Source organism: Seriola dumerili, unplaced genomic scaffold, assembly GCF_002260705.1.
Source record: "Seriola dumerili isolate Sdu_G_001 unplaced genomic scaffold, Sdu_1.0 BDQW01000068.1, whole genome shotgun sequence".
In the NCBI taxonomy this organism is placed as follows: Eukaryota; Metazoa; Chordata; class Actinopteri; order Carangiformes; family Carangidae; genus Seriola; species Seriola dumerili.
The window spans coordinates 3788207-3815321 of NW_019174323.1; the positions used below are offsets into that span (position 1 = coordinate 3788207).

General features: G+C 40.4%; 2 protein-coding genes and 2 pseudogenes across 5 annotated transcripts; all 4 read left to right on the forward strand.

Annotated features, from left to right (window-relative positions):
• The first annotated feature begins 600 nt into the window (after positions 1-600).
• On the forward strand, positions 601-7487 carry LOC111220353 (DPY30 domain-containing protein 1-like). Of its 3 annotated transcripts, none has more exons than XM_022743418.1 (7): positions 601-611; positions 3332-3486; positions 4511-4633; positions 6239-6394; positions 6660-6836; positions 7092-7247; positions 7401-7487. In XM_022743418.1, exons 2-7 carry the CDS (start codon positions 3340-3342, stop codon positions 7428-7430), a joined length of 789 nt encoding a protein of 262 aa, XP_022599139.1. In that variant the 5' UTR covers positions 601-611; positions 3332-3339; the 3' UTR covers positions 7431-7487. The 3 variants fall into 3 exon arrangements, with proteins under 3 accessions (XP_022599139.1, XP_022599137.1, XP_022599140.1); XM_022743416.1 differs by lacking the exon at positions 601-611 and adding an exon at positions 3029-3057; XM_022743419.1 differs by lacking the exons at positions 601-611; positions 6660-6836 and adding an exon at positions 3029-3057.
• A 784-nt stretch (positions 7488-8271) lies between these two features.
• Positions 8272-10935, forward strand: LOC111219877 (annotated as a pseudogene).
• Positions 10936-11039: 104 nt separating this feature from the next.
• LOC111219878 lies at positions 11040-14842 on the forward strand (annotated as a pseudogene).
• A 347-nt stretch (positions 14843-15189) lies between these two features.
• Positions 15190-25661, forward strand: pdzd7 (PDZ domain containing 7). Of its 2 annotated transcripts, none has more exons than XR_002665029.1 (18): positions 15190-15293; positions 15829-15921; positions 16072-16299; positions 17286-17423; positions 17552-17726; positions 17825-18001; positions 18874-19021; positions 20265-20325; positions 20438-20615; positions 20788-21014; positions 21090-21254; positions 21711-21826; positions 21976-22067; positions 22466-22557; positions 23223-23294; positions 23804-24387; positions 24828-24928; positions 25518-25602. XR_002665029.1 is itself a non-coding variant. In XM_022742676.1 (18 exons), exons 3-18 carry the CDS (start codon positions 16137-16139, stop codon positions 25659-25661), a joined length of 2664 nt encoding a protein of 887 aa, XP_022598397.1. In that variant the 5' UTR covers positions 15190-15293; positions 15829-15921; positions 16072-16136. The 2 variants fall into 2 exon arrangements, 1 of the variants encoding a protein (XP_022598397.1); XM_022742676.1 differs by having other exon boundaries at positions 23804-24418; positions 25518-25661.
• The last annotated feature ends 1454 nt before the right edge of the window (positions 25662-27115 follow it).

Below are 27115 nucleotides of genomic sequence, written 5' to 3' on the forward strand. Positions count from 1 at the left end.
ATTAGTTTGAGTGCCAAGAAAAAAAAAAAACCTTCTTCATTTACAATTTACAACCATTCTCTACCTTTCAAATGAAAACTGTTCGATAGAAAACTTTGCAAGTAGCCTACAGTCCAAATGAGAAGGAGGGAAAATCAAAACCATTACATAAAATAGCCAAACCTTGACCCTCTTATCTTAAAATCAGAAAGATGCGAAGTTAGTGCATTTCATCCATAGAAAGGAAAGCATAAGAATAAAACTCACGACTAGTGGAGTCATGAAATAGCACCACAATGTGAAGAAACGTCCGAACTTGCAAGCAAAACTCTTCAACCTGCAGCCTGACACGAAACTTTTCTATTCCCGAGGTTCATGCAGTAGTCATCTTTCTCCCCAACCTACTCATGGAAGACAACAGAAGGCAGGTGGCGGGTTACCTTGCACGGCAAAAGCAAATATTCCCACAGAATCCAAGAAACTTTATAAAAAAAAATAAATAAATCAAGTCTTCCGTCAAGCCTTACACTGAGGACGTAATTCTCCCCTTCTGGCAGCCAGCGCGGGGCTGCAGGACAGCTGTTGCTGACGCAGTGTGGTGTCCTGCAGTGAAACCGGAGGAGTCGCTCCAGGTAGGATCAGATCAGACCTTTGACACTTTGGCAACGGAGCCGCTTCCTCGTTCCCACACAGCTGGTCGCTCCTGGTCGTTTACAACTTTTCTCGTCGCAAAGTAAAAGCCGCTGTCTGCAGCAGCGCAGATGAAACTGACGGTCCCGCTGCATGATCCCTGCAGCACAGATTCAGCTCACCTCAGACTGTTTTATTCATTTGATCCGGCTGTAGTTTTCCACATATTAGGCTACAAAAGTTAGGAATTGTGTTATTGTTATGAAGATTTTCTCCAGTTTTCTCCATTCTCCAGTTGTCACTTCATTTATTTATTTATTATTATTATTATTATAAAGTATTAAACCTTCCTGACTCATACACAGACTGATAGAAATGTAAGTATGTGTTCATATATTCAGTTCTTGTTTGTTGTGCTTGTACATGTGTGCAGTTGAAAAATCAATGTAGGCCCCTATACCTATTGTATAGCATGGTATATAACCTTTTGTGAATGTGCAGTGCAAGAGGTCCCACACAAAGTGCACACACACTGATGACGCAGCTGCAGCTGATGAGCTGGTTTTAACATCCTTGACAATTGTGCATTGAGGATGTCTTCATAGTTGTCAGCTGATGAATGTGGATGTTTGTTCTTTCTTTCTTTCTGTTTCAGAAAACTGGATAAACATGAGGTGAAAATATATGGACGGATGACAGTCTTCCTGTCTCTGTCAGGACTTTAAAAATATGACAAGTTCCTTTTTTGTTGGATGATTTTTGATAACTATGTTTATATGCACAGTTGTTTGAATAAATAAAATCCCAACTATAATTATAACAAAGATCTTTACACAAATAATTAGAAAAGAAACTTGTCATAAAAGCCCAATACTAGGAACTAAGATGTACTGTATGAGAATTGTTTACAGTACCCCTCAAGAGAAGTTTTTTGGTGCTGCAACCACAGGAGGGCAGCATGACATTTAATGTCACTGGAAGTTCTTTTATTCAGGCCTGTTCTGTGCTTTGGTACCACAAAGCAAAACTACAGGCCTTCAAAAATTTGTGTAAACAATATTAGAATGAAAACACTCAAAAGACCCTCTAAGAAAGAATAAACAGACTGAGACTGACAGCTGTTCTTAAACTTGTTCACTGGGCCCATATGTGGATCTGTATTTGCTTACGGACCAATATGTGATGCCTTTGCTTACAGATGAGAGAAAGAATGATGGTGGAGTGTAGCTGTGAAAGGTCACATTAGGCCCGTACATAATTCACCAGAAAAAGGAATCTGATCTTTGATTCAATTTTTCTTAAATAACCTCTACATAATGCAGTCAGAGGGACAGAACTGCATCAGTGCACTTCATACAGTCTGATTGGGTGAGTCCTCCTGTCAATGTGAAGGCTATATTTGGCTGAAAGGTGTGTAGTATGATTATACAAGGAAAATGATATCTGTGATTACAAATGTTAACTGGGTGTCATCTGTTTCTTGGAAATGGAGCCTGCAGCAATTTTCCCCACCTTCTCCTCTCACATGTGAGCAAACTGTCCCAGTTTCAGGACACGGGGGCACATGAAATTATACCAAATATTAGAGAAATGTTGCCCAGGTTTTCTCACTATCAATGATATAAAAGAGGTATAAATAGAAAGTGTTCCATTACTCACACAACTTTGAATCTGGGTTTTAAAGCTATCATAGCATTGAAACCACCCATGTGAAATTAGTCACTAACAATCAGCTTAACTCTGCTGCCTATTTATATTAGTCTTACTGGATTTGAACGTCTTTAGATACAGTGGATGCATGCTTGAAAAATTGCTGGGTCCTTCCTGATTTTGTTATTTTTTCATATTTGTAAGGTAGAGAGTTTTTGTTTTTACTGCAAATTGTTGGCTGCATCAGTACTAATGAGTGCTATGATAATGAGTGATAATGTGTCCCATTGTACAGGGGACCTTTATTCTCAATATTTTCAGTTAACATAATTAGAAAAATTCAGTGTGTGCAATGTGCAGATAAACAGAGAAAAAGTAATAAATAAATAAAAATGAGGTAAAATAAAATAGGAGAACAGAAGAATAGTAATAAAAATAATAAATAATAAAAACTATACAAGAGTAAATGTTAGTAAGATTTGAGTTTTTTGCTTTGGGATTTAACCTTTGCTCCACCAATGAATGTCACCTAATTTGCTTTCCATACCCTGGAAATAATAATAAAAAACATGGAAATAATGTAAAAATAAAATAATTATTTCTATTTTAATTATTATTGCCTCTAAAATGCATCGAGATCAATATTATTATTGTTATTATTATTAGTAGTAGTAGTAGTAGTGGTAGTAGTAATAGTAGTAAGTAGGAACTATTTAAAAAGCATTGAGGGAAGTATTAAAGACGCGACACCGTTACCATGGAGACAGAATCGCTACATTCGGACGCTGAGTGAAAACGGTTTGTATTTTGGTTTTTACTCTTGATTGCTAAATTGGTAATTAGGTTTTTACATTTAGCTTACGATAGATATAAATCACAGTAAAAAAAAACTACTACTTATTGCACAGCCTATGTAGCTACACGCTAACGTCAAAAAGCCAATAAAACATTTGTTTTCAGGGTGAAGTTCCTGTTGACCGGCGCTTACTGACGCTGTTTTTTGTATTTGACGAGCTAAACTCAGCTCACTTTTGCAAGGTTAACTCAAGCTGTGCTTTACCTATTCACACAGAGAAAAACATGGACTCGGAGTATATAAAAAGACATCTTGGAAAATGTCTGGCAGAGGGACTGGCTGAAGTGGCCGAGCAGCGCCCTGTGGACCCCATCCTGTATCTGGCACACTGGCTTTACAAGTACAATGAAAATGTTGAATATGAGGCAGAGGTAAGCTGCTGTTTAGCTTTCTTGTCAGTGGGGGGGGGGGGGGGGGCATTATACAATACTGTGTGTACAGAGAAGCGTTTTCTCATAGACAGTATACTGTGGCTTACTTTGTAATTTTTATTCTTTATGCTCATTAATACACATGATAATGGATTTACCTCCTATAGATTTGTTGTTGGGGCCCTTACTGTCCCCCACTATACATGTCAGTGTCATTATGTTTACTAAGCACCCAGAGACCAACCATTACTCTAGAAAACTGGATTAGAAAAGCCATTGCCTATTGCCTAGGCTCTGATAAATCCAACCTGCCAGCACCAAACTACACGGTTTGAGACCAGCTGGAGAACACAGTAGAGCATTTAGCAGCTAAAGAGCCAAATATTTCCCTCAGCAGTTGGTAGAGACTAAAAAGAGAGCTTAAAGGAGAATGAATTTTGGACTTTGATTGATTATTTAAACAATTATATTCATGTTAACAAGTTTGCCATATCAACTTTATAAGGTGATGTCAGTGTTGCTGTTCACAGCTGGTTTCCACTGCCCCCAAGTGGACAAAAAATTTGTTAATGCAGGTTCAACAACATTTTGTCAATAATACTTACATACTTTCACTTAACTAGCTGTTAACTGTTAGTCCTAAAGCTACTTCTACTCATACCTCTACTGCTACTACTACTACCTATTACTACCTACTGCTACTACTCCTAGCCCTGATCTTCAGATAGGTTTTGAGAACAGTAGTAAAGGATGACACAGACTTAGACAGTCTAAGCTCCTCAGGCTGAGTACTTTAAAGCTATTAAGCCTATAGGGACTGCGGCAGTAAAAACTCAGTCACCATTTACCTTAGTTTAGATTCATTCTAACATAGCCCCACATGCCTGGAGCTCTAAGGCTACCTCAGGTTCATAAGAAATAAAAAACCAGAGCATCAAGCCTTTAAAGTTGTATAAAAGTGTAGTAAGGCCCTTTCCCTCAGACACAAGCCTTGTTGTTGTACCATGTTGGTTTTCATTTGCAGAAAAAGGCCCATTTGGCTCTCCTGGAGCAGGAGCAGGCGAAAGCCAGAGAGGAGGCATTGTACCAGGAGAAGCTGAGGGAGGAGGAGCAAAAGATCAGTGAGGCCTTGGAAGAGTCTAAAAAAGTATGTGACAAAATTCCTGTCATGTTTTCAATTTGTGTTTTTTTTTTTTTTTTCAAAAAAAGAGTGACCTGCTCCTTTTCCGTCTAAGACAAAGACGTTTTCCCAACCTGCAGGAGGTATTCATGCAACTTTTGTTCCCCTTTCTTCAAGTATTCAAAGTCTGTTCTGCCTTGTTTTTTACTGCCTGATTTTGTTCAAGTACAAAGGCAAGATCTTCTCAAGTCTACCTTAAAACAGTACTTACATGCCCATATGTACAGTGAAGGAGTTACTGCTTGCTGTAATCATGATATGAAACTTAGTGTCTCCCAGGACAATGTTTCATGTGTAGTCACACAAAAGTATGTTTAAAAACCAACTTTAGAAATTAATCACTTGATTTGTCTATCTCTGTCCAACATCTTAATTTTTGAACGGAACAAGGACTGTGGATTTTCCATCTTTTACACTGGAGTTGAAAAGATCTTTTCACAGCCAATAAGATAATAGAACACATAACTCTTTCAGTGTGGATAAGTGCACTGTAATGTACTAAGACTTGAATCTGTACCTATCATTTAATCTTCGTCACAGTTACCACATTAAATGGTAAATGAAGCAAATACCAAGAAATAAGAGGAACAGCAGATGGAGGGAGAAGAGAGGACAGTTCAGAAAAACAAAGCCATCAATGTAATGCTCTCCACTTACATGTGCTTCCATTGAAGTACAGTTTTTCTGAACACTTTACATGACATTTCGAGCAAAATCCTTCAAGAGCATCTGACCACATCAACAGATCTCTGAGAAGGAGGCTACAGGGTCTGATGCTCCCACGCCAGCCACAGCAGGAGGTGCTGAGGACAACAAACCTGTGACAGAGGAGAAACTAAACACTCCTCCTGAAAACCAGCAGGGCACAGATGAACTACAAGCTGAAGCTCAAGAAAATGACACTGAACAGGAGGTGATAAAAAGTAGATTTGAGAGCTGTGTGCTTCTGGTGGTGGTGGGGCCTCCCTGGTTGTTAGCAGTTTCCTCTTAAATTCAGTCTCTTCTGTGAGCTTTGGTTTTTATTTGTGATCTTTGCTGACGTATTTGCGGTGATGGAGCAGGGTGATACATTCATTTTGTGCAACTGTGCATGACTGGCCTTGTACAGTGTGGAAACAGCTGTCAAATGACTTGAAATGCTTTAAGGAGATGGTGTGTCTGCCAGGTGAAGGTTACAGATAATGTAACCAGTCCAGGGTCACCTGGGAGAAAACCTGTGGAGGAGGCTAGCTCTCCCCCCTCTGGAACCCTCAGCACAGAGGTCAAAGAGGAGTCTGCAGAAGTGCCTGTTAAAAAAAAGGAAGTGGAGCCACAGAGCGATCAAGCAGAAGAGAAAACAGAAGAGCCACGTGACAATCAGGTGGAGGAGAAAACAAAGGAGGAGGCAAGCATCAGTCAAGCAGAGGAGAAAGACCAAGATGAGGACAAGGTGATGGGTTAAATTACATCCGTGCCATTTGAGACCCATCATGTATAACTGTTTACCTCCATTTATATCATAACCGTTAATTAGGTGTTAAACCCAGAAACTATTTCAGTTACATATTCTTCTGTCTCACAACTGCCCTGCAGGTGGTTGATCAGGCTGACACCACTGAACCTGAGCAGACTGAACCACACTCGACACCTGACAGACACCAAGACGCTGATGATTTAAAAACAGACGAAACAGAGGAGCCACACGACAAACAAAGCCCTCGTTCCCCTGGCCCTCGAGACCCAGAGAAGGTGATGCTGCTGAAATACAGGCTATGTGTTGTTGATAGTATTGAGCACCCAGCACGAGGATGAGTTTAAAAGCAAGGAAAGACACAGACAGAGTGATTAAGAGGACTTGAAGACAGGTCAGGCCAGACGAGGGACAGGAGGCAGAAGGAGCAAGGCCTCGGGTGTTCAGGTGAAGAAAAGGCAAAGGCACAATGACAGGGTTATTTTTGACTGTTTTCCATAATAATCCAATCCACTAATTTTCTGCATCACATCATTTCACCAGAGGGTTGATGAAGACGAAACTGATAAACCTGCAGATTCCTTCCCTGTAGAGTCAGCCTCAGCACCACAGAGTGACGATCTCACACCAGAGGAGAGATTTTCTACTGAACAACAGGCGACAAAAACCGAGCAGGAGACACACAAATCAAGTTCTCCTCCTCTTCAGGACCAGGAAAAGGTTCAGTCTACTGACTCTACTGAACATTTACATAAACACATTCTCATTTGTAAAATGCAGGATATTTTTCTTTTATTCTTTGCTTATTTTTGACATATTGAGAAAGAAAAGCAGTTCAGGAGGAGGCAGCAGTGTTGTGTCCTAGCAGCTGTAGACAAGACAGCCAGAAAGCACAGGGGAGACTCTGTTGTGATGGAAATACAAGACACTGTGGCTTAATGCTTAACCAGAACTGTTCTGATCACCTCATCTCAGGAGGCAGACGGGCAACACACAAGTGAGACCACTGATAGTTCGGCTTTGGCTGAGAGTGACAAAACAGTAGAGGGGACAGTGTTGAATGAAAGACCAGAGACTTCACAAGGGGAACATGAAAGGTCTCCTTCTGACAAGGAAGACTCCAAGGAGCAGGTAGACTCTGTCGGCCAACTGGCAACAAGGGAAAATCCCAAAAGTGATTTAAGATCTGTTTCAAATGTCAAAAGGGGTATGGACTAATGTGTTCATACTTTTACAGTTTAGTTATTTTTATAATTTGTAATTAAGCACTGTGTTTCTTTTCAGGGAGAAGAAAAAGAAGACAGCCACACATGATCAAGTCAGTGTTTTTCTGGCAGCGTTTACATAGGTTTGAATAAATTTATAGCTTCAGTGTACATTTAGTTTGATGAATATATACACAAATATAAATGGAAAAAAATAAACATTTCTCACCAATTATGACGTATTTATTTGTTTTATTTCAGTATCTATGTGACTAAATTGTTAAAGACGCTCTCCAGACATGTTTTGAGAAATCAAAATATCCCCTATGTCTAAATATCTTGTCTCATACTTTTTTTCCCACAAAAAGTTCAGTTACTTAGTTAGATTCTTAAAATAGCATCTACTCCTTCTCTCTCACGGAAAAAAACTGAATATATGAATATTGAAGTCCACTATATTTCAAGACATTTAAAAATGTGTGTTTCAAGTTTCCACATCACACTTATTTAAATTAGTTTTATTGTCTTAGACTCATATTAAAGTTGAGCACAGAGAAACTTCCCACTTTTTGCAGCTTTCTAGTGTCAAACTCAATTCATCTCAAAACATCCAAGTGAATTAACAAGTAAAATTCAGTTTTTAGTGGCGGCGCACTTGGTTGGGTTCAGCCTGACTGAACTAAATTAAAGCAGGGGATGGTTGAAATTGTATAAAGAGGGTTTTAGCAGTGGTGGTGGTAATGTGACTCATTCCCTGCGATATGCACAAACAACCAACTACTCTTCTTAGTCAGCTCAGAAAACCCCAGTCTGCTTAGGAAAAGTTTTCTTGTGTAAGCTTCCAACATTATTGCTGCCATGTCTGATATTTTGTCGGAATGACATTGCAGTTTCTGCAGTGACCTTTGAACTGAAGGAGGAGTGCCAACGCTGATTTGTGTTAGATTTGTGTCAGTATCTGCAGACTTAATGACGGCGTCACTGATCAAACGCAGCTGTATTGAATCGTCACTGATCAGCGTCTCGGTCCAGATGTAGGCGGGGTTTGGGGAAACGCTGAGAGGGATTAAGATCCGCCGGAATTTAAATGCGCTTTTGTAGGTGTTGTGGTCACAGAGCTGCGGCTGAGAACGGAGAGGCCGAGATGCAGTAAATGAAAACGCACAAAGGAGACATGGCAGTGGGACAGAGAGGAGACATGGCAGTGGGACTCATAGCCAACGCTGTGGCCACTGTCGGCTGCTTCATTACTAATATAATGAATTTTTTCACTGATATGTTTCTGACTCCACCGCTGAAGGCCACGCTCAAACATCTGGAGGAAACTGAACTCAAAACTTTGAAAGGAGGTGAGTCACAACTGCGCATTTCTGTCCAACAAAAATGAATAACATTGTCTATTTAGTTCTATTGATGATGAAGAGTGTGTGTGTTGGAAAGAAGCTTTTGTTTAGTTGGAGTGAGTTCTGCTTCCAGCTTGTTGCTCCAAGCTTTTAACCTTTCGCCTCATTTCGTCCCTCAGAGATAAAAACCCTGAAAGCCAAGTCTCTGTGGGAGAAGTCTGGAGCTGTCATCATGGCAGTGCGGAGGCCTGGATGATTTTTGTGCAGAGAGGTAATATCTGAGATAAACATCACATGTCTATTAAGCCTAAGATGCTTTATGAAAAAGTTATTTGCTTCATGAAAAGGAATTTGTGACCCCCCCCCCCCCCTCTTGTGAATCACATTATAAACAAATTCCTCCTGACATAGTTGTTGTCTTGGGGAACTTTGGCAGTTGCACTTGGGTTTCTTTTTTTTTTTTTTTTTTTTTTTTTTTTTTTTAAATGAAGGTTGAACTATGTTTGGCTGCACAACATGAGCTTGTAATGAATGACTCACCACTGTGTCATTGAGGCTAAAGTTGAGAAGTTTGAAACTTTTGCCCTCCATTTGTATTTTAATATTTATAATCAGTCTGAATTTTATGTTTATTAATATCCAGAGGGGGAACTAGTTTAGTGTCATGTGCACTGACAAATAAGAGACAAGTCAGATCACAGCAGGCAGATGATATACAAAAGACGAAAGACTTGTTGTGACTCAGGAGGCTTCCAGTCACAAAAAAAAATGCACAAAGTTGATCACTTACTGTAATCAAAGACCAACCAAAGTGACGTATCAGTAACTTGATCCATAAAACGAGCAGTGTTATGAAATGTAACCTTAAAAATGTGAAACAATACATTTGAAAGTATTTCATAAATTAATTAAAAAAATAAATAAAATAAAAAAAAAAATAAAATAAAAAAATGCAACCACTATCTCAGAAAACAAACATTCGGAGGCCTGATGCTGATTTACAAGTTCATGTGTGCATTGTCTTGTTTTTTTTTTTTTGTTTGTTTTTTGTACATTGACAAATGACTAAACACTAATTTCTTCATCTGTTTTATTTCCTCTGTCTCCAGGAGGCTGCAGAGCTGTCCTCTCTGAAACCCCAGCTGGACGAGCTCGGGGTCCCTCTGTACGCTGTGGTGAAGGAAGACGTCGGCACCGAGGTCCAGAACTTCAGACCATACTTCAAGGGGGAGATCTTCTTGGATGAGAAGGTGGACTTTTTAACAGGAGCAAACACAAAATCTTCAAACCAGATTCAGCCAGTTTTTACATCATTTCTTGTCAATACACTGAAGTCATTCAGGATCTGTGAAAAATCAGTTTAGTTCTGCATGAAGAACTTAAGGGTTCTGGTCTGTGTGGTTGCATTGCAGAGGCGTTTTTATGGACCCCGTGAGAGGAAGATGGGTCTCCTGGCATTCCTTCGCGTTGGGGTGTGGATGAATGGCCTGAGGGCCTTTAAGAATGGCTTCATAGGAAACGTTATGGGGGAGGGCTTTGTCCTCGGTGGGGTCTTCGTTATTGGACGAGGACAGCAGGTAAACTTTCTACTGTCAAGTTATCATCAGTAAATTGCATGAAGATTACAATTACATGTCCAAGAGGAATACAACAAGTACGTTTGGAAGTGTAATGTATAATTTTTATTAGGGAAAACCCCCCTCATTGTTTGTTCTTCTGCAGGGAATACTTCTGGAGCACAGAGAGATTGAGTTTGGGGATAAAGTCAACATTGAAGATGTCATCCAAGCTGTCAGAAGAATGCCACAGGAGCTTCTGGCTTTAGAGAAGAAATAATAATCTGTATTACTCACAATACACAAAAAAAAAAAAAAAAATATCCTCTCTAAATCACTGACAGTCCAACATCTTCCGCAGCACAAAGTTTAGAACTACATAAGTGACACCCAGTTGAACAAATGATCATGTAAACATTGAAAAATGTTTTTTAATTGCTGAGTAGAGAGGGTTTGTGAGAAACTGATATTCATAAATTGCACATCAGGCTTGTGGGTTTGTTGGTGGTCTGGTCTCGGGGAACCCAGGATGCATTTTGGGGTAGGACTTTATAAAGAGGCTCTGAGTGTGTTTAATGACGGTCTGTCTTTAAAGTCGACAGAGGAAGCAGACCTGATATCTAACGCTCAAGTTCCTTTTATAACTGTGATACCGTTGTGTTATCTTTGGAGACATAAGACTGATGTATGACTAATAAAACAATGCCTTTGTGTTCAACTGTTTATTTTTTTTATTATTCACGTTGTGGAAGAAGCTGCTCAAATGTTGGACTTCCTCAGAAAGAATCTACCCTGGGTGGAGGGAGGGGCCGTTCTCTGTGCCCACGACACTATGTAGGGGCTTCTCACATCTAGTGGTATGAGAACTCCCACACCCATACAGAGCCATGTTGTTTTTTTTTTTTGTGTGACTTCAAACTGCAGTGAGGATCAGATGTGCAGTTTAGACACCACTGTGGCGCTTTGTGTTCAGCATGAATAAACTACAGCTCTTACTGGATACTTGTTGATACACTTGAAGCAGGTTGGTAGTCTTTTTGCCATGTTTTAAAATGTTCATAGTAAATTGTTTTTCCTTTGGTACTTAGTCAAAAACATAAGCTGCTAGACCCTGAGTTTTTTTGTAATGTGTGGGGGGAAAAAAACAAAGCAACTAACAGTCTATGTTTCAAGGAGGTTTAAAAACTAGTGTTCATTAATGTTCATGCAGTATCCAATGTTTGAAATACAGTTTGCTACACATGTTTATATCTGCATTAAAGATGGGGGGGGGGGTAATGTTTGTCAGATGAAGGGCGTTGTCCTTCAAATACTGTATCTCAACTGAGATAACAGACATTAACTGACATGCACCACATTTTAATACTTAGAGATGCAGGAAAGTTTAAATATGAAAAACTAACCATTTCTCACAACAGTGTTTAAAGGTGAGACTATATAACTTTTGAAATAAGAGAACACATTCTCTGCTTAGAATGAAATGCTGAGCTCTAAAGCAACAAGACACATTCTCAGTTCAACACTGAAGGTTTTTGAGCTACACCCTTACTTGGTCTGGTATGACCAGTATGGTGGTATAAGGTCAACTGATATCTTTCGGCATGTTTGCCTTGAGATGTCATTGCTCTCCTAAAGCAGATCTCTTGCAATTTGAAACAGAAGAAAAGCTGCACAGGGAAACAAGGTTTTGCTGTCAGTCTTAGGTTTGCAGGGATACTATATGTGGCATTTAACTTGTATTGCAGTACAGGGTATTGTTGAAATTGGAACATGACTCCTGGAATGTCCTGTACCCTTTTTTATGAATTTAACAGTACATATAAATGTATGCAGCTGGTAAAGACTTGTGTATTTCTTTTGCTCTTTCCAGTGCTGTCCTCCGTCCTGAAGGGGGAGCTGTTTGACATGTGGTATGTGGCTCTGGCAGTTGTGGCCACACTAGTGGTTGCATTGGTCCTCGCCAACACCGACTTAATCCTAGCTAAGTCAGCCCCAGCCTCTCTGGAAGAACTGGGTGCCGCTGATCTGCAAACAACATCAGGAGGTGAACAGAAGAGAAATAAACCATAGATGCCAAAGTTCAGTGGTTTTTTTACTTTGGAAAGAGCAGCTGAGAAAACAATGTCACCACAAGGTCCACTCAGCTTTCAGTCGTACCACGTTTTCCCACTTGTCATGGAATAATAGTTATTATCTGAGCACTATAATTGATATTTCTTATAAAAACAATTTATCAGAGGTCACTTGTTTTTTTTAATGTAATTTTCATATGAATCTGCAAATTTAACCTTATAGTGATTTTAATCTGATTGCTAATTTTGCTCTCTAGCTGCTGCATGTGACATGAAGGTGTCAGTGACGTTGTTGCATTAACAGCTTGATTCTGCTGCACCCAAGTGGCCAAAAATTCAGCTGTTGCTGGTTTAAAGGACGTTTAAAGGGTGTTCATGTGAGCTTTAAAGCTGAGGTTCAAAGACGAAACAGAAATTCAAATATCAACAATTCCTGCATGAGATATGATCCAAAGCTCCAGAGAAGTGAACATTGTGGTGGTATTGTTTTCTCTTTTTGTCTTTTTTTTTTTTTTTTTACATGCAAAGTTCACATTACCTAAAGTCGACAGAGATACTGTTGTAGATAAACTGGATTATCTGTACTTGTGTTTTAATACAACACTCTGAATATATAATTAGATAGAAGATTAACCTTGGAGACTCAAGCTCTTTGGATTGAGACTTGTCTACCGTCTTCACCAACAAAGCGAAATCATATTCAGTCCGTGTGATCTGTGTGACTCTGCAGATGGGATGACAGTGAAAGGTCAGACTTTGTGGGAGAGGAGTGGAGCAGTGATTCTGGTTGTGAGGCGCCCTGGATGAGCCTTGTGCAGAGAGGTACAGTTATTGTGAGTGTGGAAGATGTAATGCACATTACTGTGTTTACAGGTCTCAAAGGTGTTTTGATAATGGATATGTTATCAGCAGTAGAGGAGCTCAAACTTAAAAGCAGGATACATCTGTGCCATATCATTTCTGTGCAACTAGTAATGCTTTTAAAATGGCAGAGGTTTTCCCCACCAACATGTTGTCACTCAACAGTGGGCAGCTTACCGTGAGGATGTCTGGCAGCCTGTGTTGTGTGTTTTTGAGTGGAGGCCAATCATGGGTGTATTATCTAATCTGATTTTCAGGAATTTTACCGACAACATGAAGAACCGCCCCTCTGTCCCTGCTGTTATCATAGATTGTAATTGTCCTTCTTGGCAATTATGTAAATCTTTTAATCTTATGTAAAAAAAAAACAGATTACACTTCATCAGAGATATAAAAAGGTTAATGGTGAAATTGATCTTTATGTAACATTCACATTTTCGACAGTGGTTCCCAGCTTTTTTGGCTTGAGACTTGTCAAAGCAAAGCAATGTCGGCTTTTGATTTTCTTGTCAGAGGTTGTGGCTTTTAGATGGACCAGAGATGGTTTCATTTAAAGGATTATTAGAGGTAAAAAAAAAAAAGCAAAACCATCAAGTATTTGACAAGAAAAAAGAAAAATTCAGCGTAAACTCAACATAATTGCACTTCTTTCTTCCCCTTTTTCCCTTCAATCATCTTGTAAACCCTCAGATTTATCATTGCAACCCCTCATCAGGCCCTGACCCTCAGGTTGGGAAACAATAAACCACCCTGACAATATCCACAAATGTCAGCAGATTGTTGGTGTCGGTTTCATCTCATTCCAGGAGGCTGCAGAGCTGTCCTCTCTGAAACCCCAGCTGGACGAGCTCGGGGTCCCTCTGTACGCTGTGGTGAAGGAAGACGTCGGCACCGAGGTCCAGAACTTCAGACCATACTTCAAGGGGGAGATCTTTGTGGATCACAAGGTACTATAGTTTGTAGCCTCAGTTTCTTATCTCTTCCTTTTATTTTCCTCCTATTTTATGTTTTTCTTGTTTTTTCTTTTCTTTCTTTAAATTTGCAGCAAGTTTTCTATGGTCCTAAACAGAGGAGAATGGGTCTGGGTCTGGGTCTTGTTCGTCTGAGGGTGTTACGAAACCTGGTCCACGTTGGGAGGAGGAAGGGCTACCAGGGCAACAGAAAGGGTGAAGGTTTGATTCTTGGTGGCTTGTTTGTCATTGGAGGAGAACAGCAGGTAATTAAAAAAAGTCAAGTCAGTAAATTTTAATTTGTGACTCATATATAGATCTTGCCCTTAAAATCACTGATGTCTCCCTTCTTACTCAGGGTATACTGCTTGAGCACAGGGAGAAGGAGTTCGGAGACAAAGCTGATCTTTCTTCCATCCTGGAGGCTGCAAGGAAAATTAATAAAAGCCAATAAATTGGAGAATATTTTGAAATACAAATTAGATTTACATCAAATTGTAGGGGCAACAGGGATTTTATTGGTGTTTATATTAAAACTTTCAATTTTACAAGTGAAATTTTGTCAGATAAGGTGAGTTTTGTTTGGTTGCTGTGCTGCTGATGTTTCTTCATGACGGTCTGTGTCTAAACCACTGGGGGAGGCAGACCTGATGCTAAAAACCAACATAAAACCACAATGTTAAAATAAAAGATTCACAATACATATGATGAATGCTTTAAATAAAGTGGATTTATTGAAGTCATCTGTCATTTATTCTCTATTCTCTCTATTTCATTTGTTTCATTGTACTGGATTTAATAGTTAATCCATTACTTATGCATAATTCCTTTCCACTTGCACTGCAAAGAAAGTTCAGACACGTTGTCGGTGGACTGGCATGTTTGTCGTCCAATCAAATACTCTCCATTAATTTCAGTCCAGCCAATCGACGCGGCCTGGGGGCGGGGCTTCGTCATGGAGAGGAATGTCCCGAACAGGTGCGTTGAGACATTTTGCTCAACATGGACACAGGTGGGATAATTAGCGGAGTCCATGTTGTTTATTTGCAGACTATAAGATGGATTTAAAGGACACAGGGACACTTTTCGCGAGGTTGTTTACTCTTTCCTTTCAGTATCTGTTGTCTGGCGGTGTTAATATACATTAAATGAGATATTATCTGCGGTGTTTTCGGTTTAGAAGCTAAAATGTGAGTATTTTGTTTATACGCTTGTTCGCTATTTTACACAGCACTTGATTGTTGCAAGTATGAGGTATCGTCGTGGAGTAAACACTGAAGCGTATGTAGCATATTTGTGTGCTAAATGAGACGCAGATAAACCTGGTTTAATGTATATTTTTATTTATAGTTTGACGCTAACGGTTAAATTTCGCGTTTTTGACGCTGCAGCTTTCGGCGTCTCTGTCCCGGCTGCTGAGGCACAGATACGGCTGGGGGGGAACCCCAAGGTGACGCCATGAGGACACACTGTTATCACGGGTTAAGTTTAGTGACATGTAACCATGGTGTCGACACCATGTGACATCCTGACTCTTAAGTGGGTCAGGTGCGAGCTAAATTAAACGATTAAATCCTGTTTCTAACCTCACCTGCAGCCACAAATGCAGTTTCTGTTGATGCAGTTGGATGTTAACATTTAAGATGCTTTTACTTATCAATGCATTGCTGTATTTTGTGTATTTGATGTGTTTGTTTATGCACAAACTGTTGCTTTGACCCTCAGGTGACAGGTGAGAGAGATGCAACATGGGCAGGAATGGACCAAAGAGTGACTCCAGGAAGAGTCAGCTGTCATGTCACAAAGCAGCCTGCAACAGTGAGTTGGATTATCCTGCCATTTCACTCTACTAGGAAGCTACTACACAACACATTAATACAAATAAACACAGCAGTTTCAGTATGCAGGGAACACAGAGGACACAGAGTTGCCTGAGGATCCCCTTCCTTCTGCTGTATGCTGTTGTAGACTCCTCCACCCGGAGCTGAGCCCCCGGTGGAGCGCGAGTGTGAAAGGGGACCCTGCCAGCCTCCATGGCTCATTCGTCAGACCTGTCCCGCAGGGAGAAGACCCCCGGGACCCAAGGGTCACACACTGCTACACGCAACCTCTTACGGAAGAAGGAGCAGCGCCGGCGTGGAATCCGATCCTCCTCACCCATGGGACGGGTCATCCTCATCAATTCTCCTGTGGATGGTGAGGAACAGCTGTGCTGGTTGTGTTGTGGATATTACAACCCACTGGTGACAAAACACTGGATTAGTGTGGTTTTAAAAGTCTGAAACAACTTCATACGCAAGTCTCAGACTGCAACAACCAATTGTTCACAAATCACAAAAATCTGAGGCAATAGGTACATACACAAAATGAGACGAGCACAACAGAAATGTAAATCGTGTTTATTATTATCGCAGTAACGCAACTTCAAATCGTCTTCAAATAATTTCCATCTTTACAGCCTTATTTTTGATTTTGGATATTTTCTGGATGTTCAATTCTAATGTCTTTTTCAGAGCATATAAACTGTAGTTTAAAATAAACATTTAAAATGATTTTTAACTGGCAAAATACATGGGAGTTTGTAGTGTTTTTTTTAAAACTCAAGCTTTGCTCTCAGGCTGCCTGCATCACTAACCCTACAACCCATATCTGTGCTGTAATCTGGATTTTGTGGAAGTTACACCCTTGCAGAAGCTTATTGTGCTTTATTTATTTATTTATTTGCTTGGAGACTTTATTCCCCTATGCACCTCTCTGCCAGGTGTACATACTATAATATATTAAATTGAGAACATGAAAGCGATGTCTTACAGGCCACAAATGTTCCCAGAAATGTGTCATTTTGATGATTAGAGGACAAAAGACCTAAAACTATTTAATTTAGCTATATCATTCAGTATATCAGGAACAAAATGTTAGTTTTGTCACTGTATCAAGTCAGTTTTATTTGTATAACGCAAAATCACAAATAGAAAATTTCCAGCAAAGGGCTACAGTCTGATATCATCTGACAGCCCTCTAAAATAAATTAGATGCTCCAAAGGTAGAGAACCACTGTTGTCAAATAAGGTGGAGAAGTCAGATTCAAACTTGACTGACGTTAATTTAACATTTAAGGAATTTCCACCAACATCATTGACCATTATTGGCTCACTGACACAGCAGCCATGTGATATTTTTAGGTGGCGATGACAGTGAGGACCTCCATACGATCACAGTGGATAAGAGTGTGGATGGAAAGCTGGGCTTCAGCGTGCGTGGAGGCTCAGAACATGGCCTCAGCATCTTTGTCAGTAAGGTGGAGGACAACAGCACAGCAGGTAAGCTGAATTACTACAATATGGAAAGAAGGAAAGGTGGTATAAAATGTGACCACTGAGCAAAACTTCAGTAACGTGTGTGTCTGATTTATTCAGTATGTGTGTGTCAATCTTCTCTTGTTTTACAGAGGAAGCAGGCCTGCTCGTGGGCGATAAACTAGTGGAGGTGAACGGCATCAGCCTGGAGAGCATCACCATGAGCAGTGCTGTGAAGGTCCTGACAGGAAACAACAGGCTGAGGATGGTGGTGCGACGTGTTGGCAAAGTCCCCGGCATCCGCTACTCCAAGGAAAAGACCACCTGGTGATTAAAGACTATTCTTTTTGGATCTTAGCTCAGTTTAAAATCATGTGGTTATGGCTGAGGTGGATAATCAGTATTGTGTCCTGTTTATTTTTCAGGGTGGACTTAATACACAGGCGTATGGTGGTGGAGGAGAGCGGACGGACACCTTCGGAGGCCAGCTCAGGCAGCGCCCTACAGAGGATTGTCCACCTTTACACCACCTCAGATGACTACTGCCTTGGCTTTAACATCCGGGGGGGAAAGGAGTTTGGTCTGGGCATCTATGTCTCCAAGTGGGTACCAGGGAAACAAAAGGGAAACTTGCTTTGAATCACAAAGGCAGGAAACATGTGAAAACTTGCACTGATGTCACAGTTTGCCTCACCTGATGATCCTTTATCAAACGTGGTCTTCTGGATCATGTTTTTGTTGTCTTTAACATTTAGCTACATTTATTGAGCTGTTTATATTCATTCCAGGGCTGAAACTAATTATTATTTTCATTCTCGATTTAATTTCTGGATTATTTTCTTGCTTAATCAATCTATTGTGTAAAATGTCCAAAAAAGGCAAATATGCATTATAATTGTTCAGTCTTGGGTCATGTCTTCTTCAGATGTCTTGTTTTGTCACCATCTGCTCAAACCCGAAGATATTCAGTTTATAATTATATATGACAAAGAAAAGCAACAAATCCTCACATTTGATTAACCAACTTAAAATGAACTCATTGTGCCCCGTGCTCCAGAGTTAACTGGCCCTCTCTCCATGTGTCCTTTGAATCATTGCTATATATTTGTTTTATTTATAAAGCCATTTTAGACAAACATCAGCTTCGTCTTCATCTTGAGTTCATCTTCAAATCATAATCCTAGATCATGAAACGCACATCTGCTGTCTGTCTGAGATTTCATGTATTCAGCTTCAGTCTTTTGAAATAGTTTCCAGAAGGAAATAAATTAAACAACTTGGTATCCCAGATTGAATTTATTGCTATTGCATATTGTTACATTTTTTTTTAGCTCATTTTAGTGTTCTTAATATTGACAGTCGTTTTGTAAGTTGCTCTGTTCTTGTCTTATTTGAGCCTCCACACATTGTAACCTGTTATTGTAGTGTTGTTTTGTTTTTGAGCCTGTATTTCGCTCCTTTCTCGTTGACTCAGACTGGATCCTGGAGGCCTGGCTGAGCAGAATGGAATTAAGATGGGGGACCAGATCATGGCTGCCAATGGAGTGAGCTTTGAGGACATCAGCCACAGTAGTGCAGTGGAGGTGCTGAAGAGCCACACGCACGTCATGTTGACCATCAAGGTGAGGATGATGATGACTGTTGATCCTGAATTCATAGCGGATGATGTGGGAGAACTCGGAGCCGCTGAAGTTGTGAAAGATGGAAAAAAAAAAATATATATATATATCATCTCAAATTAACAAAAACATGGCTATAGTCTTGGACTTCACATTAGAGCCAGTGTCTTGAAACATTAATGCATTTTTGCAGGAAAACGCATCTTTTAGATTCGCAAGGAAACAGCTTTTCAGTGGCATGTCAAGCTGAAATAGGTTGATGTGGCAGGATTAAATGTGACGAGAAATCAGAGAAATTTGTTCAGAAATACTTTGTGTTTTATCTTAAACTGACAAATGTAATTTTGTATTGAAAATGAACAAATTTCCCTCCTCCAGGACACATCCACGTGGTGTCTAAAGAAGCAGCTTTTTTGCCAGTTTTTTAAAAGATGATTGGTTAGAAATGATCATTAATATACAGTTTAATAGAAAAATAACAGAAAATCCATTGTGTACTATCCTACTCTAAATACTCTAAAGGATAAGGTGTGTGTTATAGACAATGTGTTAACATGACGTGGAAGCCTTCGTCTTATCTAACACGTCAGTAGAAGTCAAGCAGTCTCAGTTGAATGTTTGGTGTTGAATTAAGCTGAAGAGGCCGTATCACATTCCATAATGACTGTTATTAGAAACATGTCGGTTCTTTCATTACTGGCTCGATTAAATGACCTGACACGTTAACTTTCTGACCCGTTCCTTGTCTTTCATCTTTAATTCTCTCACACATGAAAAACCGAACACAAACTACATGAGAAGATGTAACGTGTGTGTGTGTGTGTGTGTGTGTGTGGCAGGGCTGACAGCTGGCATGCAGTCGTAATATTCCTTGCTCACTTTACTTGTTGGAGCTTGGGTTTCGCGCTGTGAAAAATAGCCAGGCCGTGTGCATTATTCACCAGGCGGCTGGGATCAGGTGCTGATCAAAGCATAGAGCCTGTGTTTTGTGTAAGTTTCGTTTCGGGATCCCCTCGTTTCACCACATGGAAACTGAAACGGGTAGCAGAGTTAGAAAGCATTGCAGATATCAAAGGTTAGTAGAAAGTCAAGAAGGGAAATGTGCTTCTCTTTGAAGAGGATGAGGTGTGTGTTTTTGGGTCTGTGTGTGGTTCTAGGGTTACTCTTTATCAAATATAGCGATCCCATGAAAGTTTCAAGGTCTCTACTGTATCTCATTTGCATATCTGTGGCCATATCTTCACAGGAAGCAGGACGATACCCTGCTTATAAGGAGATGGTAGCAGAGTACAGGTGGCTCAATAAGTGTATGTATCTGTTTGTTTTTTTTCCTCCCGTGTTATCACCACTGTTTCATTATCTAGAAAGCTTGAATCCAGTTCTGTTTAGAGTTAAATGATCTCTTTTTTTCTTCCCCAGTGGCCAATGGTACTCAGAAATCTTCCTCCCAGGGCTCAGACTCCAACTCCTCAGCCTCGTCTCTGTCGTCTGGGACTCCGGTCAGCTCTCTGAGTGGCCTGTCTCAGGTCATGTTCCCCCCCAACCTGCCGTTTGGCTCAGACATGGTGGATGTCTGTATCTCCACTGAGGACCAGAGGTCAGGATGATCTTGTTATTTATTTTCTCACATTTGGGCTTATCATCTTGAAGCATCAGCAAGAAATACCAGACCTAAACAAAACCTGAGTTTAATTTAAATTGTCAAAAAAAGCAACACGTGTTCACATCCAGACTAGACTAAGCATGATCATAGTGGTTTTTATGTCCAGGTCTGAGTCTGAGCGAACTGAGACCGCCATCCAGACAGACCTGCCTCCTCAGAAGAAGGGTGCAGACACCACTCGCAGCCTGGGACCCACAACTCTGCTCAAAGACACATTGATTCGTGGAGAGGAGGCCAGGGGGAGGAAGGAGTCGCCCAAGACAGCCATGCTGCTGGCTCTCAGCATGCCGAGCCGACCAATCAGCAGGTCGCAGAGCCAAGTCACTGTGGCAGGTGAGGCAGGACATTTCATAAAAAGATTGAACGAGTGAACCTCATAAATGACCTACTGTTGCTGTCCCATCTTAGAGATCAAGCAGAAGAAAGAGAAGAAGCAGAAACGGAAGGACCCCGAGGAGAAGAGCACCCTGCAGCGCTCAAAGACCTTCGTTAACTTGCTGTTCAGGGGCGGACGCAAGAGAGACACTTCCAGGGGGCGCTCCAAGTCTCCATCCACAGACAGGGCCGGCAAAGGTAGGTGTATTTTTGTGTTAACCAGCAAAATGTCTGTGCTGAGGGGTTGCTCTACACATCATATCCACTAAGTAAGAAAACTCAGGATTTCGAGAGGCTAGAAAAACAACATTTCTCTTTACATAAAAGTATGAGGCTGGCATTTGACTGTATTTTTCTTATTCTCAACAAATCTCACAAAAAGACCAAAACCAGCTACGTATTACTGTCTCTAGTATTTCCTGACCTCCTTTCCTGTCTGTGGCTCTCAGCCCCAAACCCTTTGTCTTTTTGAAGATGTCAGTCTTAAACAGGTCAGAAATATACAGTTTCATTACAAAATGTCTCTGTAATTCCCTGTAGTTTTTAGCAAATGTTCCTCAAGCAGGAGGAAATGGTCTGCAGAGCGGTATTTATTGTCCAGTGGACATGGCATTATTTGACCTGATTCTACTGGCATCGTTCTGTTGTCTCCAGAGGGACGGCAGCACGCCGCAATGCCAAATTCAGAGATGCTTGGCGTGGTGGAGGACATGGCCCGCAGGCTGCTGACTGAGGAGGAGGTGGCTGCTGTAATGAAGACGTGTCGACGGGTAAGAAGCGTGTTCACAGCTGCAGACAGACTGACACTTTAGTGTTTAGATGTGGTAATGCAGACCATGCAGACATGTTTCACATCAGTTTAAGTAATAACCCGTGACGTAATCAACTGGATACTAAAGAGCTGATTTGACTGTTACAGTACGTAGCAGAGCGGTCAGTGGAGAACTTGATACGCCACCTGCTGGCCGTGCTGGACCGGCCTGAAAAGCTGCTGCTGCTGAGGGAAGTCAGGTAAAAGGAGCATAAACAGGGATTAATCACTATTTAGTTTGATACACCTACTGATATTAAGATTAACTATGATTCATCCATCAGCTTCATATCGTTGCTAAAGTATAAAATGTACACAGAAAGATAAATTTCCATCATGTAGATTTTCTCTCTGCCTCTGTATAATAAATGTGGATAAACAGTTTTTCACAAAACAAATATTTGATTGGCTCATGTGTAAATCCAGCCAGAGAAACAGTGGTATTACAAATACTACCCAGAAGGGGATTAAGGATTTCAGGATAATCATCTCAAATCCAACTGTTTCACAATAAGACACTGAGGACTAATTAAAATGGATTTGTAATGTAACACAACATGAAAAAATGGCTCAGCATTTGTTTATCTTGTTTTCACAGAATGCTGCTTCCACCTTCTGACCTGAGTGTATTCAATAACATGGTGACTCCCATTGAAGTCGAGGCCTACGATATCCTCAAGTACCGTTCAAGTGCGTGTGATAAATACTGAATTTGTACAAGAGCCTGAGCTGAATTTGTTGCAGCAACTTTACAGTTTTCTCAGTTGCTTTGGCAGAAATGTTAGATATAATCATAATCCCTCAAAAACATTATATACAGTTCCTGTCAAAATTGAGTGTGTAGTTGCAACTCATGTTTCCAAACATATTCACACTACAGGGGGTGTAACAAAGTTGAGGCAATGTTTATGAATATGGAACAGACAGACATCAGTTAGGGACAGCTGCAGTCCACTCAAGCAGCAGGAAAATGTCAAACGTACATGGTGGGCACAAACAATGAGACAGAGGGAGGACGGGGCCTGGTAGGGTATCACATGTAGGGCATGGCTGCACTATCATGCCAAAAGATGTTTGTGTGTTATGTATCAGTAAGTTGTGTGTTGCAAATATCAGAGAAGAACTCTAGCTGAGGTTTTTACTTTTTAAACATGAGTATAAGAACTTATCACTTAAATGTGCTTTGGCAATTAAGATACTTATTAATTAAGTACTAACTTACTAATTAAGATATAAGTTTACAACACAAATCAGATATTTATGGAACACAGTAATGCTCTGTTCAGTAGAATATTGTTCTTCACATCTTTTGCAACATCTGTAAATTTGCGTCCCTCTCATCTTTTGTATTTCAGTTCGAACACCTCCCCTTCGCTCTCCCATATCTGGTCGAGCACCCAAACGGCGCCTCATCACTCCCATCCCAGGTCGGTGCCTTTCACCTCCACTACTGTATTAGTTTCTTAGGTCTAATCTTTCCAGGAGGCTGGTTGTTTGATTTCCTCTAAGGCGGAGGTGGTTTTGATGATTAAAAATTGGTTTAATATACAATATATTTTTTCTTAGAATTGATTATTAACAATTGATGTGTTCTGCAGGAGATGCCAAAGTACGGAGTCTACTTCTGCCAAGAAAAGAAAAAAAAATACATGAAAAATTAAAACATACACGCAAGTAAAGTTAAAATTACTAAGATACTAAATCAAAAATATTTCATGTTAGTTTCTGCAGCTGACTAATTTTCAACTGCAGTCAGATACTAAGTTAAAATTTGACTTCTTATCTCATCATTTTTACCACGTCTAACTTTCCATCAATTTTTTTTTTTTTCCTGTGATTCATTGGCTTCCATACATCTATTTCTCTCACACCACAGCCTGAGTTAAATGTGCACAGAAGATAAAAAAAGATGCTGAAACATGTCTTTTCCCTGCAGATTACAGGGGAGGCTTTGAGCTCCACAGTGCTGAGGAGGTGGAGAAGGAGAGCCACCTGCTGGAGGAGCTGGAGAAGCTCGGTCTGTCCGGGTCCCAGGAGTCTAGAGAGAAGCCCCACACCTCCAGATCCTTCACCCCACTGCTGGACATACCGGTGGACGGATACAACACAGAGTCCAGACATCTGAGACCCCCCTCTGCCAATCCCATGCTCCCCAACTGGCTGCTGTCCCGCAGCAGCGACTCCCACCCTCCTCTCCGAACAGAGATCGGCACCATTCGCTCCGTGCACTTTGACGAGGTTTCACTGCACTCGACTTCAGACAGGCCAGACACAGAAAGAGGACGGTCCCCGTTGAGCAACAGCCACTCTAAGGGCAAAAAGGCAAAAAGTGGAGACAGGAGTAAAGACACGGTGTTCACGCTGCAGAGTGCAGCTCACAGGAGTCGGCCATTGCTGTCGCAGGTGTTTGGTCCGAGTCCAGATCAACAAGTCGGGAGTGAACAGATGAATGGCCACCAGGCGTCCTCTGAGAATGGACTCAAAAGCTCTGACGCTGAACAGGAGTACGAGCTGAAAACTGTCAGCATCTCCAAGACCAAACAGTCACTGGGTAAATGTGTTCGGTTTAATGTCTGGGCTGTTGGAATCATATTATAAATGGAATAATTTGTTGTAATTTAAAGGTCAGTTTACCCTTTAGAAAATATCCAGTTCAAGATCACTGCAAACTATGACCTTGCTAATAAATATATAGTTAAATTAACACCTCTCTGACGGTGTCAATCAAAACAGAACATTACCTTTTGTAAAGGTAGAATTTATGACCTATTAAAGTTGCCACAGAGTCAGTACCAGATGTAGACAGCAGGACTAATGCTAAGTTAGAAATGCGTGTTGTACACATAAAAATAAATGTGCACACATTTTGCTTCTGTGACTAGTACAACTTTCCACATGTGATACTGTAGGTTCACAAATATAGAATACATTAATGACTGCCACTCCTGTTTATGCTGCAGGCATCAGTATATCTGGTGGGATGGAGTCCAAGATTCAGCCGGTGGTGAAGATCGAGAAGATCTTTCCTGGAGGAGCCGCCTCCACCTGCGAGGTGCTCAAGGTAACAGGACAGTCACTGACCAGAGTTTTTCTGCAGGGTTCACAAAGTTAAACTTAAGACCTTTTTTATAAGGTCTTTTTAATAACACCTAAAATGCAATTTAATACCTGTTTCATGATCACACTGTCCAACGTTTGAAAATATAATAATTTATTATTATATCACATTTTTTCTCTACTTCCCATCAGTGTAAAACAATAATTCTTAATATTATAATGAATTAAATGAACACAGCCTGGATCCAGTTAAGCAGCAGAAAATGCATGGATATATAAATCATCTAAAAATAATTAATTTAAGGTCTTAAAAGTTTTAAGAATTCAGAATTGATATTTTGCAACTATCATATGAGTTTCCTAATAGCTGTAGCATGAGTTATTATGGTGCTGACTCAAATCCACTGTCACAACTGTCCAACTTTAACCTTACTCCAAGCAAGAATATATATTGATTAAACTTAACTTCTACTAAGCTTCTGAGGAAACTAAATTAAATTATTTTGTAGATGTCTGTGTGTTTGTACTTAAATGTTTTTTTATATATATTTTATTACTGTATCTGACTGGAACCTTCCCTCTGGTGTCTGCAGGCTGGATTTGAGTTAGTGTCTGTTGACGGACTCTCCCTGCAAGGAGTTACCCATCAGCATGCTGTCGACATCATCCGGAAAGCCTTCAGCAATAAGGCCAAAGACCCCATGGTGTTTGTGGTCAAAGTCCCCAAAAGCATTTAGGAGGACACTGAGATGCTCATTGTGACTTGTGATTTAACACCGAGAAGCGGAACACACCTGAAACATACTGCTGAGCTCTGAGGTCAGGTATGTGATTTTTGCCATTCATGTTAAAAGTGAGGAATAATGACCTGGATGCTGGTGACTGAATTTTTTGAGCTGAAAAACAAGTGGCCTCAGGCATTAGGTCCTGGGACTCTGGGAAGTTTAAGAAAATTAAGACCATAGATATATGAAAGGAATTGTCACTAAATCACACAAAGTAAACACAGATTTTGAAAAAATAATGCTCCTGATGCCTTAATGTCATTTTATCACAACCCAGGAGCCAATTGTCCAGAACATGGTTTTCTTTTTACATCTTATGCTGTTTTAACATCCACCAGTGTTTAAAACACACATACGTAAGTGGACCAGTAGCAAATGTCTTTGCTCCTGAAGTCTTAAATATGCAGTACGACAAACTGTAACCCGAGTGCCTTTTTAAAAGCCCTGTGGACTGCCCATGTAGAATAGTGTAACTCCATGTTGTTAAGTTGTCTTGAAATCAGACTCTTGACCTGCAGAAGGCAGACGTGAGCCGTTCAGAAACTCTTCTGCTCTGGGCAGCAGGTAATGAGGAATATTTTGAGCAGCCCTTTGTAATCACACCAGAGCACAAACCTTAAAACATGTGAACGAAATGAGTGCTGTAGAATAAATAACCCAGATTGCAATGGAGAGAATTACAAGGCAGATAAAACTGTTGAACTAAATGTACACCTGGAAAAATAAACTTAAGACTCTTATTTCTGTACTTTACAAAGACAAAATACGATATTGCATAATAAGTGTATAATTTAGTGCAACAACACAGTTGAGGGAGAAAATACTTCGACTAGGGCTTGCAGGCTTGGGAAGAAGTTGTATTGAGTTAAACAAATCTCCACAGATGGTGATTAAATTTAGTCTTTTTTTAATTAAAAACATAGTAGGTTTGTTCAAGAAATGTACAGCATGAAAATATACATTTAATGTCTTCATACAAATATTGTGGATTATAAAATTACACTGAGGAACCGGAACACAAACCCACACAAACATTAATATACAGGCAACTGTATCTGTACTGTAGGAGCAAAATATAATGTGTGACATTGCTTTGGTCTATTCACAGTGGCTATGTTTGTATTTTTCTGACATGGACAGACTAGTCTGCAAGAAGACTGTACACTTTCTGATTTGTCAGGGTTATTTACAGAGGATTATAATTCAATCAGCAGTGACAGAGGAACAGAGTGTCCCCTTGTAGTGTCGGGAAGTGAAAATACATGAAACAGATCCTCTACTTTAAAGGTTGGTGGAAAAACAGTCACGTCACGGTCTAAGTAGTTTGACTTTACACCAAAAAACCCGTCATCCAGTGCATGATTTCCCTCTTTCGGTGATGTGAGACACAAATCTCCCACACAGTA

What these genes read in the sequence shown, in the direction of transcription:
- LOC111220353 (XM_022743418.1), top strand. Translation starts at nt 3,340, where the DNA reads ATGGACTCGGAGTATATAAAAAGACATCTTGGAAAATGTCTGGCAGAG. An exon ending in CCTTGGAAGAGTCTAAAAAA is followed by an intron (nt 4,634 to 6,238) that starts GTATGTGACAAA and finishes ACTGCCCTGCAG; the next exon opens with GTGGTTGATCAGGCTGACAC. An exon ending in GCCCTCGAGACCCAGAGAAG is followed by an intron (nt 6,395 to 6,659) that starts GTGATGCTGCTG and finishes TCATTTCACCAG; the next exon opens with AGGGTTGATGAAGACGAAAC.
- pdzd7 (XM_022742676.1), top strand. Translation starts at nt 16,137, where the DNA reads ATGGCTCATTCGTCAGACCTGTCCCGCAGGGAGAAGACCCCCGGGACC. An exon ending in CATCAATTCTCCTGTGGATG is followed by an intron (nt 16,300 to 17,285) that starts GTGAGGAACAGC and finishes TGATATTTTTAG; the next exon opens with GTGGCGATGACAGTGAGGAC. An exon ending in CCACCTGCGAGGTGCTCAAG is followed by an intron (nt 24,929 to 25,517) that starts GTAACAGGACAG and finishes TGGTGTCTGCAG; the next exon opens with GCTGGATTTGAGTTAGTGTC.